Source organism: Leptinotarsa decemlineata, unplaced genomic scaffold (assembly GCF_025532065.1).
Source record: "Leptinotarsa decemlineata unplaced genomic scaffold, Ldec_3_MD MMD2_tig00026307_RagTag_RagTag, whole genome shotgun sequence".
In the NCBI taxonomy this organism is placed as follows: Eukaryota; Metazoa; Arthropoda; class Insecta; order Coleoptera; family Chrysomelidae; genus Leptinotarsa; species Leptinotarsa decemlineata.
The window spans coordinates 4,247,260-4,275,085 of record NW_027412681.1 but is presented as its reverse complement, the minus strand read 5'-3'; the positions used below and the strand labels follow the sequence as shown (position 1 = coordinate 4,275,085).

General features: G+C 38.3%; 1 protein-coding gene across 5 annotated transcripts in view; it reads right to left on the bottom strand.

Annotated features, from left to right (window-relative positions):
- LOC111516323 (uncharacterized) overlaps positions 1-27,826 on the bottom strand; it is a 124,398-nt gene that overhangs the window by 65,321 nt on the left and 31,251 nt on the right. For all 5 annotated transcript variants that reach the window (XM_074181063.1, XM_074181061.1, XM_074181059.1 and 2 more), the window contains one exon: positions 5,495-6,562. In XM_074181063.1, the coding sequence (XP_074037164.1) occupies positions 5,495-6,487 (993 nt within the window). In that variant the 5' untranslated portion in view covers positions 6,488-6,562. The remainder of the gene's footprint in view (positions 1-5,494; positions 6,563-27,826) is intronic.

Below are 27,826 nucleotides of genomic sequence, written 5' to 3'. Positions count from 1 at the left end.
AATTTGTGGCGAGTTAGAAATAAACAAGGTTTTTTATATAGAGGTATGATTCATAGACAGGTTGATCATAATAAAGAACATTTCACATTGAGAGTTTCTTTATCGGTGGAATGCTGTGCGGTTTAAATAACGCCCCTTCTACTTGGCAAAGCCTGATGAACATAAATCACGATAAAAACTAATAGACACGTCATACCTGTGGAGTAATGAGGACGTAAATTGAATAGGGATGTGCGTAATTGTATACATTTTTCCATAAGTCAGGGAAAAATAACAATGACATATATGGAGGAGAGAGAAGGGCTAACCACTCAATTCGTCAAGAAGTCGAGTGAAACATTCTCCTATCCCTGTCGAACAAAAAATAACCCTTCTTACCTCGTGTACATCAATCTCGCGATTCCAATAACCTCGCTCGCCCGACGGACGAATACATCAACGGATTATTCGAGAAGGGAGAGAAGACGCAACCTGAATTCTAATTACCAAACACACAATCCCCTTTCGCCGAGGTCGGATTATTATCTAACCACAGCACGCACGTTTCGCTCTCTCTATCTACCATATGGAAAGATGAAAGGCAATTCCGAGCTCGCTAATGAACAGTATCCCTCCGTCGTGCGATTACGTCAGATGACGGAATGACGAAATAATAAAGCCTGCTTTGATGTCGTTCGTTCGTGTTGGAAGAGACGTTGATGGCAGCTATCCTGAAGGAGAATATGACGAATTTATCGACTACGCTGACGAATTTATCGTCTACGCTGACGAATTTATCGACTTCGTTGACGAATTTATTGACTTCGTTGGCGAATTTATCGACTACACTGACGACAACAAGAAAGAGCCAAAGAGTTCGCTGAATAGATTATAGAAGCACACATCTAATGAACTGAAGAACTGACTATGACGGTATAGGGAGCAAATTCAGGAGCCCCGTCATCTTCTAGTTTTTTTGTTAGCCATCTTTAACATTCTTTTACCTCTCAGATCGGCGAATTATAAGGTATTTTGTCAATATCCCTAATCTATATGAGCTTTGGAATCCAGAGATTCATCAAAATTAAATAGTTTTCTGAGGAGCAATTTCCTTCAAGGAATTCAAACATTTTCCGTTCCAAAATAACTTTATTCTGCAGTTCCAGTGGCACAGCTGTAGCAGCAACACAGCTCACCGTCAGGAATCAAGATTATCTGATTTTTCTTTGTGAATACCTTACAGTCCTAATTCAAAAGTGGGACTTCATTATATTGCAACTTGGCTCTCTGATAATGATGAAATAAAATCACATCTAAAACATGTCTCTATAGCATATACATTACATAAGGAGGTTGCGTTAATGGCCATGTTACGATTGCGCACGGCTGGTGTAAACCTCGAAGTAGGAATGGGTCAATTGGGGCTGAGCCTATGGCTGGAAAGGACAGGATGGACGGTGACCTAGAAGGACAACTCCTTGGGAGGATGTACAATGGGTCACATGTAGCCTAAGTGCTGTGGGCTTACACTCACCCTCCCTACTCCACAGATACAGAGTATATACATTTTTCTGAAAGCAGGTGACGGTACTTACCAAGGGCTTGGCAAGTTTGAATCTCAGCCCTATCAATTTCTCAATCCGTCTTGGATTGAGGAATTGATAGGGCCGAAATTCAAAGATGGGACACATCTTACAGCCCCAGCTGGGCTTGTAAGATGTGTCTGTTACGCAACTGTTTATGACTTCAATTTCAGTGATATATCAATAATGTATACTGTCAGGTTTGGTTTTCTCATGAACTATTATATATATTCAATCAAATTTTCAATACAATTTTGCTCGGAAGATATAGTCGACAAACTAATTCAATTCGTGCATTAAAGTAATAATAACTCTAATATAGATCTTTCTCACATTCCCACAGTCAATATTGGAGAGGTCCGGGGACCTTGCAGGTCCGGACCTGCAAGGTCCCCGGCTCAGACCGGCTGAGCTTTTGCGAACAGTTTATTAGTCGGTGTTTTTTATCTTAGATCAAAGAAAACGAAAGAAAAATGCCAATGATTATTGAATTATTTATTAATGAGCGAATACGCTAAACATATGTATTATAAAAAGCGAGTTAATGAAGAAACGCTTCCAAGCATGTAAAACATATGCGACATTCAATTAATTAGAATAGCATTAAGCGAGCAGCACCCTTCGAAATCCATCCCCTCCCTTTAATCAGTTATATCTCGATTAAAAGCATGAGAGCGCACCTGCTCATTCTCGTTATCTACACTGTTATAGAGACGGTAGCGGGTTTAGGTTTTCCATCAGGAATTCTGCCAGCACTCTGCTTGATTGTTATCAAGTCTCATTGAAAGAGGGGCTCTTGATGGTTAGTCGAGACAAAGGGGGTTGTTGAATAAAATAAACGCCGAGTTAATACAAACGAACATCCGTATTGGACAGAAGAATTTTCTGCAACTGATTCGATGCGTCCACTGCCACGAGATGTCGCCTAATAGCTCAAGGAAAACAAAAAATGTCAAAATGTCCTTTTGTATTATTGAACAATAACAGTTTAAGGGGTCAATCATGTGATCTTGTCTGAAGTAGAGGATTTAGCCAAAGAGAAAATTGTTTTCCCACAAAGCTGTAATCCTTTTCTTACGAATGAAGATTAACTTTGGGATCCCAAATATCAACAACGAATGCTGTAGGTAAATTGTATTGTGCGCAGTTAGGGCATTTTGCAACAATCGGCGTGAAGGTTGTTAATGAGACCTATCGTTCCAATGGGTATTTAATATTTCATGAACAGCAGTTCGGGAAATTTCTGAAATGAAATGTCTCTATTTTTTTGATGTTTTCAACTTCTTACTTATCTGAAAAGAATGTCAGAACTGCTTATGCATATCTACTTAGACAAAAAAATTGTCGAAGGGCTCACTATGAACTCGATTTTGAGGATAATTTTCTGATTCTGAGAATTATTTCCTAGGGACTCCCAAGATCCTTTTAACCACGGCTTAATATTCCTGATTGTTCTATACCTGATTGTCCTCGCTAGCCATGATTGTGAATCATTTGGCATACTTTGTGGTCCGACTGACTACAGCAGCAGCAGCTCTCCCATCTTTTTCGTTTTGAAATCAATGTCTTCTGTTTATTCGGGCAAATCTGGAAGTTGAGATCTCTTCTTCTTTTTTTAAGAGGAATTTTAATGGCTTTAGTCTTTGGGGCCTACCGACCTAGAGATACTCACAGACATGTATCAAAAAAACAAACAACAAAGGACGTCATCCTACGCTAAGCCTCACACCCGATTTTTGAGTGGGATCTAGAACAGATTACGCGAGAAGCAACTTTAAATGGCGGTTCTATTGAAATAAATCTTGTTGGATTATAAATAAACCAGCACTGCGAACTCAACGCTCGGAAAATGAATCCATCACCCGACGACGAACATAGTTATTTTAATACGGTAATTGAGCATTGTTAATTATACGAATCGTGAATCCCGCTGCCAGTTCACCTGCTACGATCGTTAGTTAACATCGAATGAATATGCAAAACACAATTTGCTGCCGCAATCGATGATATAAATTGACTAGCGTAACAACGATCCGATGAATGACTCTGTTTATACATTCCCGAGCGGCTACCAGCTCGTTACGAGAAGGCCATGGATCGATAAAACATGTGCGACGGTGACGTTATTATGGCTCAGTTCATGATCTCTGATCGTTTTTTGTAATACATGGCAATGGGTCTTTCAGCCTCTTAGTATTCTGATAAATAAAGTCTTTACTTCAGAGCCCTAATAGAGTTAATCCGTTTCTTCTAAGGCAATTGAAAGATTTTTCGTCTCAATGCCTATTTTGAGAAGAGCAAACATCAGAACTCATATGCAGTAACATCCGAACTTCTGGACTATAATGGGTACAATGTGCTGGACTATGCTGACGACTTAGTCATCCTATTCCAGGCAAATATAATACCACAATGAGGAAACGCATGCACCAGACACTGCTGATGCAAATCGACCGAAGTAGCCTTCGCCAAAAGGACCAAGATGTAGCAACTAGGACCTCTATAACTCCAAGGTGAAGGGATGACTGTCGAGGGATGTTAAATATCTGGGAGTGAGTGTAGACCCCAGACTGACTTGGAACCAACATTTAGACAGGATTAAATAAAGGCAAAGGAAGTGCGTGGCTGGGTAGGTACCCGTCAGGATGTGCTGGCTATAATGAGTCTTGGTGAATGGGCGCTGACAAAGTTGGAGGAAGATCCACATTTTTATCGAAAAATTGTGTTCAGCAACGAGTCTCATTACTGGTTGAATGGATACGTTAACAAGCAAAATTGCTACATCTGAAGTGGAGACCAGCCATAAGCTTTGCAAGAGCTACCGATGTATCCCGAAAAAGTCACGGTTTGGTGTGGATTATGGGTCGGTGGCATTATCGGCGAGCGCTACCGTGTGATGATTGACGAGTTTTTATTGCCCGAAATGGAAGAATTGGACATGCCTGACATGTGGTTTCAACAAGACGGTGCCACATGCCACACGGCACGCGAAACAATGGCCCAATTAAGAGCCGCCGTCGGTGAACAGTTTATCTCACGTTTGGGACCAGTCAATTGGCCTTATCGATGGTGTGATTTAACGCCTTTGGATTATTTCTAGTGGGGTCATGTTAAGGCTCATGTCTACAGGGATAAACCAGCAACGACTGACGCTCTGGAAGCCAATATTGAAGCATTTATACATGAAATACCGGTCGATATGTTAGAAAGAGTGTACCAAAATTGGATCTTGCGCATGGGCCATCTAAAGCGGAGCCGCGGACAACATTTGCATGAAATCTTCTTTAAATATTAAATTATATTGATCGTTCTATCGATTCCAATGAAGATTTCATCAGTTTTTTCGAATTTTTTGTGTTGTTTTGAAAATCAAATCCTATACCTCTTAAAAAATCACCCGTTAGTAACACTCTCATATACTCAACCACCTTTCTCTTCATCTCGTTTCAGAGGTCCTGGTACCCAAAACATTAAGTTCAAGAAGACGTGGTCCATTACAAGGTTCCATAATAATGATGAGAAAACGTTTCAAAATATTTTCTGATTTTTTGGGAAAGACAGTTTTTGCCTTTCTACTACTGCATCTGATACAAAATGTATCTATACATGTATACATGTATCTATACATATATACATGTATAGAGTATATACTATACATGTATACATGTATAGAGTATAAACTATACATGTATATATGTATCTATACATGTAAAGAGTTTCAAATTGATTACTTCCTTCCTTTCTTTGGAAGATTCTCTCATCCCTTTTTTTTGTATCAGATGGAGTAGTAGAAAGCCAAAAACTTTCTTTCCCAAAAAATTAATCACTCCTAAAAATATAACCCCTTCAATTCAAATTTTCTGATTATATATCATTTTTTCTCACCGAACCACAAATATATATTCATCATTGCTTCACAAAGAAAAACTCACCTTGTTCTCGGTTTTCATCTTCTTCGCCGGAGGCGGCGTGTAACTCCTATCGTCCGTATTCGGCATCGACGCGGAAAGCTGCTGCGCCTGCGCAACAGCCCCGCTCCCACTTCCCGACGCCGCCGCCACCTTTGCCTGTTCCGGCTTTGCGGCCGAGCCTTGCGCCGTCGCCGCGGCCGGGCTAGGCGGCGGACCCGGAGGAGACGGTCCCGAAACAGACCCCTGCGGCGGCCCGGGCCCCGTGCTGCGCGGCGGTCCCGCTTGAGGCGCGCTCACGCGTATCATACCGTTCATTTCCGCACTGGGAGTTTGCGCGACGAGTTTCACCGAAGAAGACGTCGACGACGACGTAACGGAAGAGTTCGAACCGGAAGAAGAGGAGGAGGCGTGCTTCTCACGCGCTTTGTCTCTGCGGTGCCCGCTGGAGCCGCGCTTACCGTTCCCGGAGCCAAGGGGGCCAGGGGTGGTCGCCGTTGGGGGGACTACGGCACCGAGGTGCTTTGGCGTGTTCTGCGGAGGCAGCTTGGGGTCGGTTTGGTCGGCTACACCGCCGTTCAGCTCGTTGGACTTGACGATCTCGTGCTTAGCCTCGGAGGTCTTGGTACCTGGTTTCGTCCGCTTGATCTTCATCTTAAGGCCCTTGTCGGCGACGGCGGAGTGCTCGATATGCATTTTGGCCGTGGCCTGAGCTTTGGAGGCCTGCGGGCCGCCATTAGCCGCCATGCCCACGTCGGTCGTTTTCTCTATGTCTGCATCCAAATCGATGATGAGGTCGCCAATGCCTATGTCCCACTCGTTGTCATCGTACTCGAAGTTGGAAGGTTGCTGCTGCTGCTGACCTGTCGTCGTAACGGTCTGGTTGTTGATGATCGTCTGTTGGTGGTGGTGGTGATCTGATGGCTTCGCCGTGGCGTTCAAGCTCCTGCTGGAGTCCGCCACCCTCGGTCGGTGGTGGCCCGCTTCTTGCGAGCTGGATCTCATTGGGGTCGCCATGCCGGGCTAGTCCGGGCCCCGCCGCCGAGTCCCTGCCCCGCGGCGCCCGATAACTCCTCACGCTGCATTTTATCCCTGCGAACAAAAGAAATATCGGATCAGTCGGGGAAAACATTAAATAAATCATGAGAACATCATTTACGAAAACTGTTCGATATTCAAAGAATTCGAGCTGTGATAGCCGGAGGGATTGTTGGCTGTGGTCGACAGGTTTTTTGATATCTAACGTTCAGTCTATAACAGCGGTCGATATTATCGAAGGAGATGAAGCACAGTGCTCAGTCCCAGTCCCAAGTTGTATGCTCTGTGACGAAAACTAGAATACTGCACCCGTTATCTCATCGCCCCTGATAATGTATAGACGAAATGTTGGGAACAAGAACCTTTATTATATGACGATCAAGCACAGGAAGTAGCTTCTGTGTTTTTAATGTCAATCGGTAACATTAATGGTGGAACTTTCGATGATAATCTCCTTTCAATTTCCTTTGCATTACTTTACATTACAATAATGGACGGTGCCAGCGTCCCTGACGGCCCTGACGTCAAAATGTCTTGTTCTATTAAATCAACCTTTCTGGAAATGAATTATACCTTGGTACTTATAGCCAATTACAATTCTTCTGTAGTACTGAGATTTCTGAGACACCCAAAAACTTCTCAAAATACTTCTTTGGCAGAGAAATACGTAACCATATGTTATGATATTGGTTAGGTATGATTCAGAAGAAACTAGCCTCCATTTGAAGCTATCTTCAAAGAATTGAACACCACCGTTTATGTTGGAACACTTTCTTCTATGCACTTTACTACATCTTCTCTCTATTATTAATACTCAAATTATGATCTCTCAACATTTAAAGGATTCAGCGTAACCGCCAGTGGTAAAAATAACATCTCCCCCTTAAACTAACGGTCCTACTGAATAGTTCTCCCAGAACTGATCCTTGTGGAATATCGACCCTCTCTGAGGCAACTCTTCATCAAAGTATGATTCCACTTTAAAATCGGCGAGTGCGAGTGCCATATCATTCCGATAAAACGACATCCAATTGTCATTGGTATGTGCAGAACTGAATCGAATAGAGGCCTTTCGTCGACTGCAACTGGGTTTCAAGTACGAGTACGTAACTTGATTACGGTTAGCGTAATGCGCTCGAATAATGTTTCACAGTGCCGCAAACTAGGATAGCGTGACGTGAATTTGTATTACATGCAATACGGCTCACACGATGGAAGGGGTGGATAACTTTGAAACTGAAAGAAAACCAAACTAAAATTTTTAAAGCAGGGAAATAACCGACGAAGCAACTTTATATTTTACATTCTATTTCAAACGAACGGAACACGTCACATACAGCAGTGGGAAGATGTTTTCACCTCCGTGAGTGCATAAAAAATAAGCAGTACCTGGACCTGAAGGCTGCGGCCTAGTCGCTTCTGAAAAGAGGGTATAGTCGAAGTAAACGATATTGTGCACATTTAAAGTTGGAGGCACTCTCAAAGGCCAAAAGAAAACAATACATAGAAATGAACCGGCAGCGAACTAGTCCGCGTAGACTGTAGACTTGACAGTTCGTTTTGGATACCTAATTGTTAATAACCGAGTTTTATGATTGGCTGAAGAGTCATAAAATTAAATTTGAAGTCATGTTACGGTGACGAATAGAAATCAGGGAATGCGGCCTTGGTTATCGCCGTCGTATTCAGTTCAGGAACTGATCGCGATTTGAGTGTTGAAATTCGATGTTAGTGCAGTTATAATTACTTAAAAATTTTGTTATCTGTTTAAAATGTGGCGTCCTTGGACAAGTACTGATAGTTATAACGAGTGTGATAACAACGCAGAGTTTTTCCTATGTAGTGATTCCAATAGCGATGGTGAACAATCCGAAAAAGAGATACCAGTGAATAAGATTCGGATGCATTTGAATATTGAAACACAGAGAGTATGTTTCAAAGTATACAAGAATCCACATCTCAAGTTTGGTTTCGAGGAAAAAAAACTATTACAAAAAACATCAGATTCGACCGAAATTTTTTTCTCAACTGTACGTAAAATGGTCAAAAACAAACCTTATGAATGCAAAATGCTATGCGATACAGGATTACCAAAACCTTTAAAAGTGCATCTAATAAAATCAGTACCGCAACGAAAGCACCACTAATATCCTTACTAAAAGTTAGTCAATAGTTTGAATATATCAATAGATTTTGATTGGACACTTTCCCAATCAGCATTCCGCCAAAAAATTTTGGAAAATATGTTAAATTTACCTATTTAAGCAGTATTTCCCTCTTCAATTCTGGTACATATTTTATTATTTTATTAGTTTTATATATTCATAAGTATTTCAAGGATTATATGAACTTTAATTTTTTTATCCATGTAATTAGGCTGTAATAGCTTGTGTGGATAATAAATAAATAAATAAATAAATATACGACTGTTACAACAGCAATGAGATTCCCACAACTGAAATCATAAGGAAGAAATTGAATACTTCCGGCCATAACGTGAGCTGCTGTGATAAAACTCTTCAGAATTGGATAAAGAAACTAGAATTTAGATTTAAAATAATAAAAAAATGTCAAGCAGTTATGGGAAGCAGAAGAATAGTGGAATTTAGTAACAAATACATAGAACAAATAACTAAATATAGACAAGAACAACGGAAAATTTTCTATTTGGACGAAACGTGGTATGACACTCACGACACAATTACGAAAGGGTGGACTGTTGGTCCGAGAATGTGTACACCTAACATGCCTGCAAACAAAGGATCGCGACTAATCATTGTGCTTTGCGGAGGAAGTAAAGGATGGGTTGGATGCGAATAATATAATAGTTCTTGACAACGCTTCCTATCATTCGCGACAGCTTATCAAAGTATCGAATAAAAATTCGAGGAAAGATGAAACACAAAGTTTTTCAATGAAAACCAACTACTTGAAGTTTTACATATACAGAGTGTAACATAAGTACGTTAAACTATTCCTTAGACAATTTCAAGAAAAAAAGGTCTATATAAACTGGTGTCCGGAAATGCTTCGTTTCGGAGATACAATGAGTTGAAATTAAATTTTTTTGTTCGTTTTTAAAAAATAACTTGCAAAAAATGAGTTGTTTTCATGAAATTTGGTATAGATCTAAATTGTATTGACTTAAAACCAGGTAGTTTATTGCAGTTGAACTACCTGGTTCAATACTATTGTGTGGTATAGTGTAGTGTAGTGAAATTTTGTGATTGTCTTCCCATTATTTGATTCGGGTTTTACAAGGGTCTAATTGGTTTTATTACAATCATTCAGCTAATATCATATACCGTGGAACCTACTATACCCGGAGTTTTTCTGACATAAGAAATCATAAATTCGTATTAATTTTCATGTAACATGTAGAGGGCGCTACGTATACTGTCAATATTTATTTCAAATTGTCCTAACTTTTTTGACAGTAAACTTTTGGTAATGTTAATGAAAAAACCTAATTCCCACACTTTTTCCAAGTAAAAAAGGTAAACTTCCTCAACAACGCCGGAGCTGATCATTTTCGGGATATTTATAAGTTTTACAACTTTCTATAACGATGCATATTACTTAGCTCCAAAGGCGCTAAGTGAAGTTGCTGAGAACATTACAAAAACTTAAGTATGTGGTGGATCTCGTCAAAATAAAAAACTTTTTCCTATGAAATGTTTATCGAAAACTCATTTATTTTCGACTTATTACCTTACATTCATGACAGTGAATATGTAAACTAATTTATTCACATAAAAATCTGCTATTGTTTCGAAAAAAAAAAACAGAGTAACGTTCAAAATTATGTTTGCTAACAATTTAAAATTGTATGACAAGTTTCTACTGTCGATAAGCTCATATAGATAATTCATTTTTGTTACTTTCCGATAATATCCAAAGATACTTTTTGAGAAATTGTTTTCACCCCCGGTTTCCATTTCCTTCCATATACAGGGTGTGAATTAGAAAACGTCCCACCTTTAATATCCTCCTTCCAGTGAACAATATAGGAATCGAAAAGACAGCTCAATTTTATTGTCAATGGGGACACTTTCAAAGACTAATTATAGAACTCGTGGTTCAACCCCCTAGGAGGGGTAGATTTTACCCTTAGAATTTCAAATAGGAAGGGGGGTCGAGTGGCACATCATTTTGATGGGCGTTCAATTCTGCTTCCAATGGTACCCTGACTTATTTTTTCACGAGCATTTTCCGAAAAATAGAGGGTAACAAATAGTCCTGGATGTCTGCCCCCTTGACAATAAAATTGACCTACTTTTTCGATTTCTCATATTGTTTGCTGGAAGGAAGATATTACGAGTTGAAAGCTTTTAAATTGACACCCTGTATAACTCTCCGCTTCAACTATTCACTGAGCCTCATAAGTTCCTAAGTAAAAACAACCAATCATTTACTTCACCGTACATTCGTATCGAGCTAACTGTACAAGCAAAAACACCGCCGTCTACCCATCCGGCAAATAAACTCATTACTATTAAAGCCCGGGGGCGCGCATTCTTAACGAACTAATTATAATCCTGATCTATCGATGAAAGACAGGAAGTTTTTTTCTTTCATCGAAGCGAAGACAAATTACGAAACTGCGAATGAGAAATACTTCATTACCATCGTCCGGCGCCTACTTTCATACAATCGCTAATAATTTATGCATCTTCAATATATTTCAAGATCTTATCCGCTGCTTTTTCAATGGTTCCGGTTTGCTGTTAGCAATTAATGAAAGGAAGTGATGAATGTCGTCAAGAAGAGGGAAGAATGCTTCAACTATTTGTATAACTTCAAAATTACTGGGGGCAGGACAATTATTTTTCTTTTATGATGAATTTTCTACAATGATTGGACAATTGAAAGATACATTTCGTTATCTTGCAAACCTTATACAGGAAAGAATGTGAACATTCACGGGCGGAGATAATGTGTGCAAGCTATTTTCTGTTTTTTTGTCCGTAGTCTCCAGGGTTTCATGCCTGACGTTTCGTCTACTACTGCGGCAGACATTACCAAGAGCGATGTGGTAACGGTCGCAGTGGCCGAGTTGGTGCTAAAGTTGTTTCTCCCGTCGTTCCGACCGCATTAACTACGTAGCTGGTATTTGACTCTTGTTTCATATTATTACTAGCGAACCGCCCCAGCTCCGCACGGGTGCAATTCTGATACTGAATATAATTTCACCCACCGGAAATTTAAGGGCATAAAGAAACAGTGATGAAAATAAAATTTTATTTTATGGGCACGCCTTTTTTCTCCGCGGCTAACGCCCCAGTTAGAGAATTTGAAAATTCTTTCTTATAACACATCTACAACATAAAACGAACCTACATATGAAATTTCAGCCTCCGAAAATACAGTGGTTCAGCGAAATAGTTATGAAAAGATAACTTCACTTTATGAACGGGACTATTTCCTCGCGGCTGGTGTCTCACTTGGAATATTCTTTCTTATTGCACATCTATAACATAAAACGAACCCACATACAAAATTTCAGCCTCAGAAAATATAGCAGCACGGAGAAACAGCGATGGGAAAGTAATTTTCATATGTAAACTCGCCCCTTTTATCGCCGGTGGGTGGGCCCCAGTTGGAATATTTGAAAATCCTTTCTTTTTGCATATCTACAACATAAAACGATTCTACATATAAAATTTCAGCCTCCAAAAATACAGTGGTACGGAGAAATAGTATGAATGAAAAGGTAACTTTATTTTATGAACGCGCCTTTACCCACACGACTGGCGCCCCAGTTGGAATATTCCAAAATCCTTTCTTATTGCACATCTACAACATAAAACGAACCTACACACAAAGTTTTAGCCTCAGAAAATATAGCAGTATGGAGAACCAGTGATAAAAATGTAATTTTCATATGTAAACGCGCCCCTTTTATCCCCAGGGGGACTTCCCAGTCGGAATATTTGAAAATCCTTCCTTTTCAAGTATAGATTAATGAGGGTCGCATGGTTTCTCTTAAATGGATTACCTGACCTTGTTTGTGTACCTTTAAGGACAGGTATCCAGACCTCATTAATGTTCATTGCCTCTTCTTTTGTATTGTAATTATCCCTGTCTTTCTCAACATGGTTCTTAACTTGCCCAATAGGTTCATAATAAATGTCGAGATTTTCACAGAGTTGATTGTAGAGTTTGCTCATTGCAACAACTGGTGACTTGAGTAATATGTTTGTTCTAGAATTTGGTAGATAAAAAGTCAGTTCATTTCTAGAATTAATTCGTAGAACATGAAAGTTGAAGTGGGAGAGTAGTTTGGGACTGTCAACCAGATTATTTCATCAGTTCGAACTTCCATTGTCAAATACAGGGTGTTCCTTAAAAACATGCTAATATTTAAGGAGGTAATTCTTAGACCCATTTTAAGGAAAAAACGTCCTATGGACGTATGTCCTAAACGCCTTAACTTTTGAGATACAGGGTGGCAAAGTTTTCAAAAATAATCAGTTTTTTAATAATAACTGAGATAATTTTGTAGACATCTTTGGCATATTTGGTACATATGTTCCATGCCTCAAGGCGCATTTTCTGATGTACAATTTTCTTAATTTTCTCTGCCAGTGGCGTACGTACGAGTTTTGACATGTATATTTTTGGCGAAAAAAATATTACGCCACTGCTTTATCTTGAATTAAAAATTATTTTTAAAATCTCCATACATTTTTGAGCACATTTAATTTGCTGGGTTTTCTTTGTCCGACGCATGGTTTTCGCTCAAAAAATTAAAAATCGCTTTACTTAAGGATAAATTCCTTAAAAATCTGATGCGGTATCGTGCATCGACTGAAAGCAAACTAAGAGATCAGATTTGTTGCAAAATAATTGAGGATCTAAAAGGTATTTGTTTGTTGTCAGATGCACTGTTCTCAATTAAAATTATGTCATAACGCAGCACCGCTTAATAATTTTTGAAAACATAAATTTAGTTCCTGGAATAAATGACGTGTAGCAGAATTTATTTACTGCACCTCTTGGAAATATGGAGTTTGTCGATATGTGATTTCTTTTAAAGATTAAAAGCAGAAAAAACAGCGTACCCACCATAGCAATAAAAAACGAATTCTCTGTATGTACAAACTTCAGTAGCTAATATTGATGTTGGTTTAAAGTAAGGTGTTGGTGTTAAAAACTGTCACAGCGCGTTCTGATTGATTTTGAAGTGTTATTGAAGTTATTTTGGTAGTCCGCTGTTTTTCTGAATATCAGTAAATATGGTAAATTATACGAATGCGGAAATGGTGCAAATGCATTACGTATATGGCCTTGCCGATGGTAATGCAACAGAAGCCAGGCGCATTTATCAGGAAAGATATCCTAATCGTGCCTTACCAAATAGCCGAAGCTTTTCAAATATTCATCGTCTACTTGGGGAAACTGGTAGTTTCAAGAAAGGGACTCCGGAAGGTAGACCTCGTGTAGTAAGAATTCCTGAAATTGAGGAAGCGGTGCTGCAAGAAATTGAGGAACATCCTGAGACGAGTACGAGGAAGATCGCTAGAACTCTGGATATTTGTCATCAAATTGTTTGGCGTATTTTGGTTGATTTTTTGTTATACCCATACCATATTTCAAGAGTGCAGTCATTACTCCCCAGAGATTTTCCACATCGTGTGAACTTCAGTCAGTGGTATCTACAAAGTATTGCACTAAATCCGCAGTTTGAGACACAAATTTTGTTCACAGACGAAGCAAATTTTTCTCGGAATGCCATTCAAAATTTCCATAACAATCATGTGTGGGCTGAAGAAAATCCCCATGCAATAACCGAAACCCGTTTCCAACACCAATTTTCGGTTAATGTATGGGCAGGAATTATAGGTGATCATCTAATAGGCCCATTTTTTCTACCAGGACGGTAATGCGTTATGAAGCAATTTTCAGATTCTCATTCATTTTAGAATTGATCTAATTTCTTAATTTGCTTTCTGTCGATTTTTATTTTTTTGAGTGAAAATCATGCGTCGGACAAAGAAATACCAAGAGATCAAATTTTCTCAAAAATAAATGAGGATTTTAAAAATTATTTTATTTTGAAAAGAAAGCATTGGCGTACTACTTTTTCCCCAAAAATATTCAATGCGAAACCCGTAGGGATGCCACTGTTTGAAAAAATACAAATTTGTGTACATCAGAAAATGCGCCTTGAAGCATGGAACATATGTACCAAATATGCCAAAGATGTCTACAAAATTATCTCAGTTATTATTAAAAAACTGATTATTTTTGAAAACTTTGCCACCTTGTATCTCAAAAGTTAAGGCGTTTAGGACATACGTCCATAGGAAGTTTTTTTCTTAAAATGGGTCTAAGAATTACCTCCTTAAATATTAGCATGTGTTTAAGGAACACCCTGTATATTATAAATTGATTCAAAATCCCTGAAAAAAATAAAAAGATTAACCAAAAATGACAATTTTATTAAAACAAAAAACAGAAATTACAAGGTTATCACTCATCACCCGAAGACGATTGTGGATACTAACAATCGAAACGTCGCGTCGTGACGTAACAAGTTACGTTGGTTTGGAATCTTTTAATTTTTATTTTCATTTTTCATTTTTGTTAATAATACTTTTTAATTTTCAGCTTTCATTAATATTTCAATTTTTTATTTTCTGGTTGTAGCTTGTATGTTATTTCCTAGTAATTTCAGTTTTTTATTTCGATAAAACTGTTATTTTCGGTTAATCTTTTTATTTTTTTCAGGGATTTCAAATCAATTTATGTTATATTAGACAATGGAAGTCCGAACTGATGAAATACACCACGAAACATTGTCAACCTCCTTCAAACAAAAGTCAACCAGATTATTCACTAGTTTATACTCAATTAACTGATAAACCGAAGATTAACACTGGAACTATGAAGAACTGAAAACCAGAAAAACCAAGAACCAAAGGAAATGAAAAGTTTGCTGGGTGTGTCAGACACGTATCCTCAACTCCAGATATAGGCCCTCAACTAGTTATTGAAGTGATAAAATAATGTATACAGAACCAGGTCAGGAAATGGATCAATAATAAACAAATAATATTGGAGAAACATGCCAGGAAACAGACGAGAGTACTTAGTGCTTTGAGCGATACAAATCACGAGATACGTAGAGAAACATAAAATGTATCGAATATTGGTACACATATTCAATTGAATGGGAACAAAACTGACTGGTTTGATGGTTTATTAAACTGCGTTATTATTGCTCGCCCAACTTGACTAATAGTCTATTTATGACTTTACAGCTTTCTGCTGTCCCAGAAAACAACAAACCCAAAAATAAAACGGATAACTGCGATCGTTGTCAGACCACCGCACTAACAATTGAAGACGATGCACATTTATGTAGAAGAAAAAGTGCTATTGTACACTCGATTTGGTGCCTCACAACTAGGGTGGGCTCGCAAATGGATTTTTAATGTTCACCTCGAACATGGAACGGCCGTATTCTCGTCACGGAAATCGCGCGTTCTTCCATTCTTTCGCTTTCAACCTTGCAGTCATGCATCAAATTGGCGTCGGAATTTCTTGTTTTATCGTCACCGGACGATCGATCGTTTTACGCAAGGTTGCGCCAAATATGCCGGAAAAAGGACGCACCCAGAAGTGTTTTCTTGTCGGTGTTTCACCTCTCTCGGTAATGAACGTGGAAACCGGGTTATTTCCTGTCCTATTAAATAAAATAAGCTCGATAAAAATCAAAAGAAAAAGTAAAGTTGGCCATTCGAGTTTAGAACACGTCGATGTCTTCAAGCATGGAGATGATAAAAATATGTGAAAGGATCTTCAAGTATCCATATTGGTCCAGTCATCTTAGTCAAAATTAGGTGACTCTCCCGTAATTTGAGATACCCAGCTATAAACTCGTATAAACTTGAATTTTCACATCCTAAAAGTTGTCACGAATCCTACATATAGTAGGGTGTACGCAACCATTAAAATCTAAGGTCAAAGGTCACAAAAATCGACTTTTTGCACATTTTTGCAAATATCTCGTTTCCTATGGGGTTTTCGCTATTTATATTCATTATAAATATTGTAGAGGATTGAATTCCATACATCTTTTGTTCCAACGAGTTTTTTATACATTGAATCATTTTCGAGATATAGAGGGAGGAAAACGCGTTGTTAGAGCGTTAAGGTCAACCGTTAGTCCCTGTTAAAAACAGCCCATATAAAGTTTAATTATTACACTAGTTTACAGCCAATTTACGACTGTAATGCTAAAAGCAGTGTTTTGTTAATTTTGGGTCCCTAAATGTGAAAATAATAGTAAAAATTTCCTAACACGTAAGATTTTTTCACAAAAATTTAATGAACACATTTCAAATTTGCTTTTTCCCTAAATCGATGAAATTGTTTAAAATCTAACAACACAGCGTCTAAAACAAGTTTAAAAGCCGTTCTGCTCCATAATGGTAACAAAAGACCCTCTATTCCTCTTGCACATGTAGTTGCATGAAGGAAACACGCGAAAGTATGTCACTTATTCTAAATGCAACAAGTTATAATACGTTTAAGTGGAAAATATATGGTAACCTAAAAGTCAGGACTATTACTAGGTCTTCAGGGCGGATTAAAGAAGTTTTGCTGTTTTCTTTGCCTTTGGAACAGTAGGGCAACACAGAGCCATTATCAAGTAAAATAATGGCCTCCGAGAGATAAATATATTCCAGGTCAAGCTAACGTGAATAATATACCTCTTGTTAATCCCAAAAACGCTTTGTTACCTCCATTACACATTAAACTGAGGTTAATGAAAAATTTTGCAAAATCATTAGACAGAGAAAGTGATGTGTTTAAAGATCTTAAACACGTTTTTCCATAATTAAATGACGTAAAGCTCAAGGAAGGTATATTTGTTGGACCACAAAATAGAAAACTACTAAGTGATCAACAGTTTGATTAAAAATTAAGTAATTTTGAATTAGCTGCGTGGAGTTCTTCCAAAATAATTGTTTTGGAGTTTTTAGGAAACAAGGAAGTGGAAAATTACGAAACAGTTGTAGAACTACTTGAACACTACTGCAGAATGGGATGTCGCATGTCTCTCAAAATCCGTTTCTTGCACTCCCATTTGAATTTTGGTGCTGTCAGTGACGAACAAGGGGAAAGGTTCCACCAAGACATTTTGAAAATTGAGCAACGTTACCAAAGCAGATGGGATGCAGTAATGATGGGGGGCTATTGTTGGTTCCTTATGACTGAAAACGATGTAACATATAAACGAAAGTAAACATGGGCAAAAAGGTTATGGACAAAAGACTACATCATTTGAATGCTTTTTTCATGTGTATTGTAAATAAAGTCTGTTATTCTCAAAATATATTGTTTTTTTCTTGTTTTATCTTATATTTCCTTAAAATCTTTACGTGATGGAAAATTGTTGATGTTGAAGTCGCAATCAGGATGCTTTAAACTCTCATGTATAACCATTATAATATTAGTCGCAATTTTTTTTTGTTGGCTTGTGGAATTAAGAGACAAACTTTAATTACATTTTAATTATATTCCTGAAAAGTGACAAAAACGTTTTTGAAAGCGTTTGAGAAACTGCCGAATGTGGCTCAACTTGCAGCAGCATTTGAAAAAAAAACTGCCCGGTTCAAAGATCAAATTGATAATGCCCGGTTCAAAGATCAATTGATAATGAAATTCAAATCTTGTTGACAGTCTGTAATGCTTCAAAATAAGTGGACAGTATCCATTATCTTCATTATGATATTAAGTCAAGTCTACAGAACTGTGCAGTTATCAAATATTCCACAAACAAGTGCAGCAGCTGACCAATATTTCAATCGTATTTATTATCAAGTTCAAACTTGTTTAGGGCATGATTTGAAATACTGAAAAAAAAATTGAAATAAAAGTTATAGGGAATCCTCTACAACATTGATAATGAATAATAAGAATAGCGAAAAACCCATAGGAAACGAGGTATTTGTGACCTTTATCCTTAAATTTTAATAGCTCCGTATACCCTACCGTATATAGATTTTGAGACAACTTTTGGAATGTGAATATACAAGTTTATAGGTGTTTATAGCTGGGTATCTCAAATTCCGAGGTGAACTTACTAAGATGATTGGAGTAGGTATATATGTTCGTCCCAATGGATACTTATTATATTCCTAAATTGGTTCCGCTGTTCAAATGTTAATACAAACCCTAATGTACTTTGTTTCCTTAAGGAAAGTTCACCATTGGGAACATTTATTCCTCCAATGGAAACAGTATCTAGTGTTGATGAATTATTAATGTTATAATACAATACAGTCCACTATTATATTTTTGCAATTGTTCAATGCTTATTACTGGAATTTTTCCACGACACAAAACCGTTATTTTAACACCCCGATACATGTTTCGAAACACGTGTCTAGGTGTTAAAATAACCGTTTGGTGTTGGGAAAAAACTCCAGTAACATTCATTACTACACCAAAAGTTCCAAACATTTCAGAACATGTTCAATGCTATTCAAAAAACCATCACTGTTTCACTACGATTCAAAAATTGTCAGACATTTCTTTGAACGAGTATAATGAAACTGAACTGAAGCGATTAAATTCAGTAAGCGGCAAAAAATTCCTTCGAACTCGATACTAATCGGAATTGCGTATATCAACGCTGCCAAGAAGCGCCAGTCGTAGCAAGACCGATAGGCATACTTTTGAATTCAAATTGAAACGCATTCTTTCGAATGCGACTTCGATATTTTTGTTAGCGAAACAGATTACAAACGCAGACAAAGCCCTATTAGCTTTGAACGGACAACGTGTTACCTCAGAGCTAGTACTAGAGTGATACCAAGAGCTAGCCAAAGCCTCGGTAGATAATAACATTATCCTGTGGTGGATTAAAGGGCACGACAGGAGTAAAGGTAATCGCATCGCTGACTCTTTAGCCGAGGAAGCGGCTGGACTAAGAATTTTAGGACCCAGTGGCACCTCAGCCTGATGACTTCGACAATTGCGGAACTAGTCAAATGTTATACTCATGCTCAATCCTTAAAGAGATGGGACGAAATCAAAGGGTGTAATCTTGCCAGCATCACCTTGGGCGACCCTGGGAAACTGGCGCCGAAGAAACATCTAGCAATGACCAGGAAAAATCTACGCCTAAGAGTAGGATTTCTGACTGGCCACTGTTAACTAAGAAAACACCTCCATAATATTGGGCTAGTGGACACACCTCTATGCAGGACGTGTGAACAGGAAGATGAAACACTGTTGGATATGTCCTATGCAAATGTCCGGAGTTATCGTCAAAAAGAGAGTGTGTTAGGCGAATCTTAGCCTACACCTGCCGATATAAAAGAGATGTTTCCCAGAGACCTGTCAACCTTCCTGGAAAGGACAGGATGGACGATGACCTAGGAGGACAACTCCTAGGGAGGATGTACAATGGGTCACATGTGACCTAAGTGCTGTGGGCCTACATTCACCCTCCCTACTCTACAGATACAGATACGAGTATAATGAAACTGAACTGAAGCGATTAAAATCAGTCATGCATTTCCGATTGCTTTAGGCTGATCTTTAACATTATCTATCGATATAATCAGCGGCAATAAAGTCCTTCCAATAACTCGATATTAATAAATTGATGGATATAGCCGTTACTACGTGGTAGGAGATCATAATGAAAAGAGAAATAAAATTTTTTGTTTTTTACAACTTTTTTTTTAGTTTATCGTATAAGTTTGACAACGTCTATATAGGACGAAACTGCAGTAACGTTAGATACAAAAAGTGTCAAATTTACATTCCGCAACTCGATACTCATCGGAATTGCGTATATCAACGCTGCCAAGTAGCGTCAGTCGTAGCAAGACCAATAGGCATACGTTCGAATTCAACTGGAAACGCATTCTTTCGAATGCGACTCATATTTTTGTTAGCGAAACAGATTACAAACGCCTTATAGGTAAAACCTGTCCTCAGGAGGTCGCGACGATACTTGGAAAAGCTGGTTATCGGAATCCATTAGCGAGCACTCGGTAGCAGCCTTGTCTTGGAGCAAGTAAGATATTTATTCACGTCATCATTTAGTTGCTTGGACTGAGATGACAATGAAAAGTAAATGTTTTCATTTTGTCCGCTAAAAAAATAGAACAGTTGGCTTGTTGAAAGAGAGATACAGAGAGAGAGAGAGAGAGAAAGGTTTATCTGAAATATATAGATTTGTTTGTCGACGAACTCCAATATTTACTGTGCTTGGTACTGACGTAAAATCATGAGTCAATACAGATGAATAGGAAGGGTTTCAGTGGACGTTTTGAATTAACATAAACCAACTTATTCTAATGACGATATTGACCTTTATGATAAAGCGGCTGATAGAGTATACTGAAGATTTATCGCTGAGAGACTAATTAGTTTCGAGTTGGATTCATGACCTGGAAGCGTGAGGAAAATTTATACCGTAAAGACAGAAAACTTAATGACGGATGAATTAAGGAATTGGAAATTTTTATTAATCTTTTACATTAACTCTAGATCATAATAAACTGAAGGGCAGGAGTGGAACCTCTGATGGCTCCTCGAAGTGGCATTGCATATGTAACCTTAATATTCGGTAATGACGGTTAGGAATCGAAAGAAAGTCCTACTATATGTGTCAAGCATCGTAAATACATTATTTGTATATCAACCCAAGCCCATGAAAAGTTATCTGACTATGTTTGCTCCAGTTTAAACCTACTTCTGGACAGATTAACTATGAAGTAGGTTTGCAATTGCTGTGCCTTCGACTTCCTGCAGAAATTGTTATTAAAGGAGAAGCAATTCTGTTCAATGCCCTTTGTGTTAGCTGTATCGATCCACCACTTGAACAATTTTCCTAAAAAAACTCATAAAATATTCAAGTGTTTCTAGTATCTATGAAAATAATTGGAAATACCGAAGACACACCCGAAGTTGAAATCTTGGACAAATCAGGTGGCTGCATATGAAATAGTTGACAATTCAATCATTAACTGTTTCTTTAATAAGATGACAAGAGAGTCTTTGTATAATTTGGTGACATATGAGAAGCACATTCAAAAAGGACTAAATCTAGTCTTCACATTACAATAGATAATGAAAGGTCTTCCAACAGGGACTTCCCAACTTTGTCAAATTAAAATTATAAATAATAGAGTTGGAGTTTCGAGAGTCGGGACTTTTTTTATCGGAAATTTCCTCCTCTTTAACGAGCTTTTTTCAAAATTACTTAAATATTAATATTTTTTGAGTTGTTAACGAAAAACTAAATACCATTTTTTTAAATCTTATTTTGTTAATAACAATTGCAATTTTTCACCTGCACCAAAATCCTTCAAAAACATTTCTCTAGAGGTGATTCCGAATCGAATGAGCTATCGCTCATATTTTTAGGACCTTTATATCTATTTTTTATGTTTATGAACTTGTTGATTAGACTAGTATAAATGCTTCAATATTGGCTTCCAGAGCGTCAGTCATTGCTGGTTTATCTCTGTAGTCATGAGCCTTAATATGACCCCACAAGAAATAATCCAAAGGCGTTAAATCACACGATCTAGGCGGCCAATTGACGGGTCCCAACCGAGGGATGAACTGTTCATCGAAGGTGGCTCTTAATTGGGTCATTGTTTCGCGTGCTGTGTGGCATGTGGCACCATACTGTTGAAACCACATGTCAGACATGTCCAATTCTTCCATTTTGGGCAACAAAAAGTCATCAATCATCACAAGGTAGCGCTCGCCATTCACAGTACGTTACGGCCATTGCCGTCTTTGATGATGATGCCCGATGATGCCACCGACCCATAATCCACACCAAACAGTAACTTTTCGAGATGCATCGGTAGCTCTTGCAATGCTTATGGCTCGTCTTCACTCCAGACGCGGCAATTTTGCTTGTTAACGTATCCATTCCAGGAATGAGCCTCGTCGCTGAAAACGATTTTTCGATAAAAATGTGGATTTTTCTCCAATTCTGCCAGCGCCCATTCACTAAATGTTAGACGTTGTGGGAGGTCGTGGGGTTTCAATTCTTGCACCAGCTGTATCTATGAGGTTTTACACCCAAATCGTTTCGCAAAATTTTCCACGTAGTGAAGTAACAAAGGCCCCATTGCTGCGATCGGCGGCGAATCGATATTTCACAGTCATCACGAACACTGGCGGATACGTCCGCAATATTCTCCTCGGTCCTCACTCTACGTATGCGTGTTGGTGGTTTAATGTCATATAATGTAAACTGGGTTCGAAATTCAGTCACAAGCTTCCGAATAGCTCCCTCAGTAGGCCGACGAAACTGCCCATAAATTGGAAGAAGTGCACGATGCATTTTTTTCACCAAGCATTAATTTTGATAATAAAATTGAATAATTTGCAAGCGTTGTTCATTCATTCGTGAGTCGATTCATGGTTAAGTTATAGACCAAACTAAACAAGTTTGACAATGACACGAGACACGATTCACGCGTGATCTGTCAAAAACAGTGTTGCCGTGTCTGTTTCGGATAATCATGTTGGATTTTCGATAATAAATATTTGACTCCTCCATATTCCCACATAAAAACACTTTTTTCAATTTCCCACCATACCAATCAAGCAAATTCGATGAAAGCAGACTTTTATGTCGAAATAATTTATGTTCTAGAACGAGGTCGGCGATCCATAGCACTCGGTCAACATTCGTAGGAGCTTAATCACCTGAAACGAGCTTATCGCGCGATAAATCTAGCAACTACTAACAAACATCGGTGATTATTCAACGTGGGCGAGATAAAAAATCGTTTATTTAACTATCCCGTGGTTGGAACCGAAACGATTAATTGAATATTCAAATGGGATCCATTAATTTTAACTTCCCACCGTTACAATAAAAATGAGGTATAATGAAGGAATGAAAAGAATCGCTGTTTATATGTCCGTTTTGATAAATGAAAAACGTAGATATTTCATTGTTTTTTCAATGTTGCATGCTGCATAGTACTTTCGATTTTATACTGAGAAATTTTGAATATATATGCATATATTTAATGAGTCAAAAATCGTTTTATTACGTAGTTTTTTTTTATTTACTTTATTCAAAGTCGCATCAACCTCCAGGGTTATTAGCGACTGAATAATACATCGGTTTAATAATCATAATATGTCTTTATTCATCACAATAAGAAGTACAAATGAAATAAAATTCAAATGATGAATAGGCGAAGTTCAGCTATGAGAGCTGCTTTCATAGACATATGAGGTATTTAAATATTCACTTTACAAGAATCCATCATTAGATGGCGGCTCTAACTCAAAATAGAACTGAGCTTCCAGGCAGAGATGATGGGGGTTCGAGAGGTGCATCCATGGAGGTAAGTGTCCTCCTAAATGACACCTCGTTCTAAGAAATGTGTATCCATACCGAAAGTAGGTACGATTATTGAGTCTTGTCATGGGTGTATTTTTCCTAGCTACTCGTGTCATCACCTATGAACCATACAGTAGGAAAAATAGGAATTTCAGTCTACAGAGTAGTCCGAGTCTATCCTGTAACATGATATCAACGGCGGAAGCCTCTAAGTACTCCAACTCTTGAACAAACCTAGGAGACTAAGCGATTTATCGGCTCCTCAGCAACAGCATACTTTCATCTGCCTTGCACCAATTTCTTGAGCAGGCGAGGATCTGCATGAGCAGGTCCTGCAAACGCTTACGGGTAAAATTCGTCTTAACAGATCGCCGCTAGAGGGCTACCTTGTATATGAATCGATTTTGAGTCAATTGACATGACCCCTAGCGTCCGGAAAGGTCAAATAAAAATGTCGGAGAACGCTATTTCAGCGTTGCCCGGGTGTTGGACGCTTCCGATGTTCGAACTATAGGCAGAAAGAGGGTAGTGGTCAAATGATAAAGTTGTTCCAAATGGCTTAAAAACACTATATTTCCATGAGAAGAGGCTCCGCACCTGACCTAACCTAACCTAGCTAACGTGACCTAACCTAACCTACCTAACCTGACCTACCTAACCTAACCTAACGGTAACCTACCTAGCGACATCGTAGCACAACCTTTCTGCTTATACTTCGGGCATCGGAAGAGTCCAACACCCGGGTCTTGCTCGATGACGCTCATGGCACACCTATGGCTATTGCAGTTTTTCGTTGAACAAAGAAGGCCTTGCTGTAGAGCCCAAGTGATACCATCCATCGGTGTCTTCGGTGTCTTCGGAATTCAAATTCCAAAGACGAACGTAATTCGCAGCCATGTCAAACAAATCACAAACACGACTGCTCTCAACAAAATCTAAACTTGAAATGAGAAAAAACACGTTGAAAAGTGTGATCAACACAAAAGTACGTCTAAACGCAATGAATGCTAACTGACGACTGAAGAACTTCGCAACGCTGATATAGCGTTCTCCGACTTTTTTATTTGACCTTTCAGGACGCCAGGGGTCATGTCAATCGACTCAAATGTATTCGGTCGCCCTCTAGCGGCGATCGTTAAGACATATTTTTACCCTTTTCTGTCTATACTTCGGGCATCGGAAGCGTCCAACACCCGGGCAACGCGTTCTCAGACTTTTTTATGTAAACTTTCCGGACGCTAGAGGTCATGTCAATCGACTCAAAATCAAAAGTTATGTCGATTCATATACACGGTAGCTACCTAGCGGGGGTACACTAAGCCAAATATTAGCCGATAGCTGACGTACAGATGCCTTCATATGGTAATGTTTCAACGATTTCCGATTTATCACCATTCGTGTGATAAATTCTGTTTATGTGATAGCAGTGATAATTTTCAACTCTCTCAAGCGAATAGCAAACTTACAGAATATGGCTACGGCAAAAAACCTAGGGTAAACTTATTTCAATTAGTGGTGATACGAGTAACCACTTTTCCCAGACTATACATTGAATCCCTTACCAATTTTCCCGGACTATGAAGCCATAAATCACGATTCACACCAACTGTACAACGGATCGATGCATATTCAAATGCTCGATCATCAACAAAGTAGAACATTCAGCTATTCTCTCTCATAACAGTGGCTGAAGCATATTGACGTAGGCGAGCGTGTATGTCGGCTTCGAACTAGTTAATCAAGCGGTTACCGACCGCGGATAACAAATGACATTCGACAGCGTAATTCCCGCACAGAAGAGTATGTACATATATTTGTACGTGTCGCGAATCATGAAACTACCGTTTACGCAATGATATTTCAAATGATGCTCGGGGACGTGACCAAAATTTTGGCGAGGTGTCATGGCCACATTTAATACTATTCTGGTACGAAGATACTTCATAAAGGTTGTCCTATTATTCATTGGATGCTAAATCAGGGGTATTAGGCGGACGACCGGACTATTGCCAGCTAGATGTATGTATCAAATAACAACTATAGTCAACTCAAAGATAACCTCAATCAAAACAGAAACACGATTCGTTTACTTCAAAATGAATTGAAGTCGTTTCGCAATTCAACTTACTTTTGTTGATCATCGTGATATGTGAACTCATGAATTTCCAATGGTATAGTCGAAGTAAGCGACATTGTGCATAATTAAAGTTGTCGGCACTCTCGAAGGCCAAAAAACCAATACATAAAAAATGAACCGGCTGCGAAGTAGTCCACGTGGACCGTAGAATTGGCGGTTCGTAGATAATTTTTACTAAACGAGTTTTATGGTTGGCTGAAGAGTCATAAAATTAAATTTGAGGTCATGTTACGTGACGAATAGAAATCGGGAATGCGGGGATGATTATCGCCGTCGTGTTCAGTTCAGGAACTGATCGCGATTTGAGTGTTGAAATTCGATATTGGTGCAGTTATAATTACTTAAAATTTTTGTAACCTGTTTGAAATGTGGCGTCCTTGGACAAGTACTAATAGTAATAATGAGTGTGATAACAACGCAGTATAGTGATTCCAATAGCGAAGGTGAACAATGCGAAAGAGAGATACCAGTGAATAAGATTCGGGTGCATTTGAATATTGAAACACAGAGAGTATGTTTCAATGTATATAACAATCTATATCTCAAGTTTGGTTTCGAGGGAAACAAACTATTACAAGCAATATCAAATTTTACCGAAATTCCTTTCTCAACTGTACGTAAAATAGTCAAAAACAAACATTATTGAGGCAAGACGCGATGTAATGGAGGATTACCACAACCTTTAGATGTTCATCTAATATAATCATTGCAAAAACAATAAACGACTGTTACAAAAGCAATGAGATTTCTACAACCGAAATCATATGGAGGAAATGACGGCCATGACGTGAGCTGTTGTGACAAAACTCTTCAGAATTGATTAAAGAAACTAGGATTTAGATTTAAAATAATAAACAAACGTCAAGCAGTTATGGAAAGCAGAAGAATAGTGGAATCACGTAACAAATAACAAATATAGACAAGAACACCGGCAAATTTTCTATTTGGACGAAACTTGGTATGTTACAAAAAAAAGTACATGTGAACTAGACTAACATCGGTTCCCAGAGCCAACATATTCAAATTAAAATATAGGAGGCAATTAATGAAAGACCCTATGTATACAAAATTAAAAACAAGAATTTAATTTGATCTCACAAATGAACTATCCACTAAAAAATGAAATATTCGCCATGAAGAATGAGGCAATTTCATGACAGACGATTCAGTTAATTGACAGGCTCTAATCCGATGTTGAGTGAACGTTACCTCGCCAATACAGCTATCATAACAACGGACATAATGAGAACTTCAAGATTCTTCACGATCGCTGAAGATAAATTAAAATTTACTGTTATTCTATATCGTTCACAACATTCCCGCAGCTGTGAATGAAGAAGGAACCTAATTGATTTAATTATACGAATTCTATCGGGCATTATCGAACGCAGGGATGGCAATTACGTAATTAGGCGAATGATAAACTGATATTTCGATGAATAATTATTTTCAACGTTAATAACATGTACAAGTCACGCCTAATCGAGATTACTCCTCTAATGACTTTGTGAACACTAATTTCGTTTGTGTCGGTCGAGGTGCATTTCGTTTTGTTAATGATACAGGCGGCGGTTTTTTTCCATTGGATACTTGATTTTTATTTTGCATTTATTATTCATTTTCCATAACATTATTTTAATCATACTCAGTATTAAAAACACCATTACTCCAGAAATGGAACAAAATATACGCGTGTTTCCCTAACCAAGTTAGCAAAATAGGGAGATGACTGCTCTTTTGCCTGTTATTGCACCTGAGCATATTCTCTGTTAATCTATTTTCATGTAGGAAAAAACGTTTTGGCTCTCTACTTTTCCATCTTCAAATA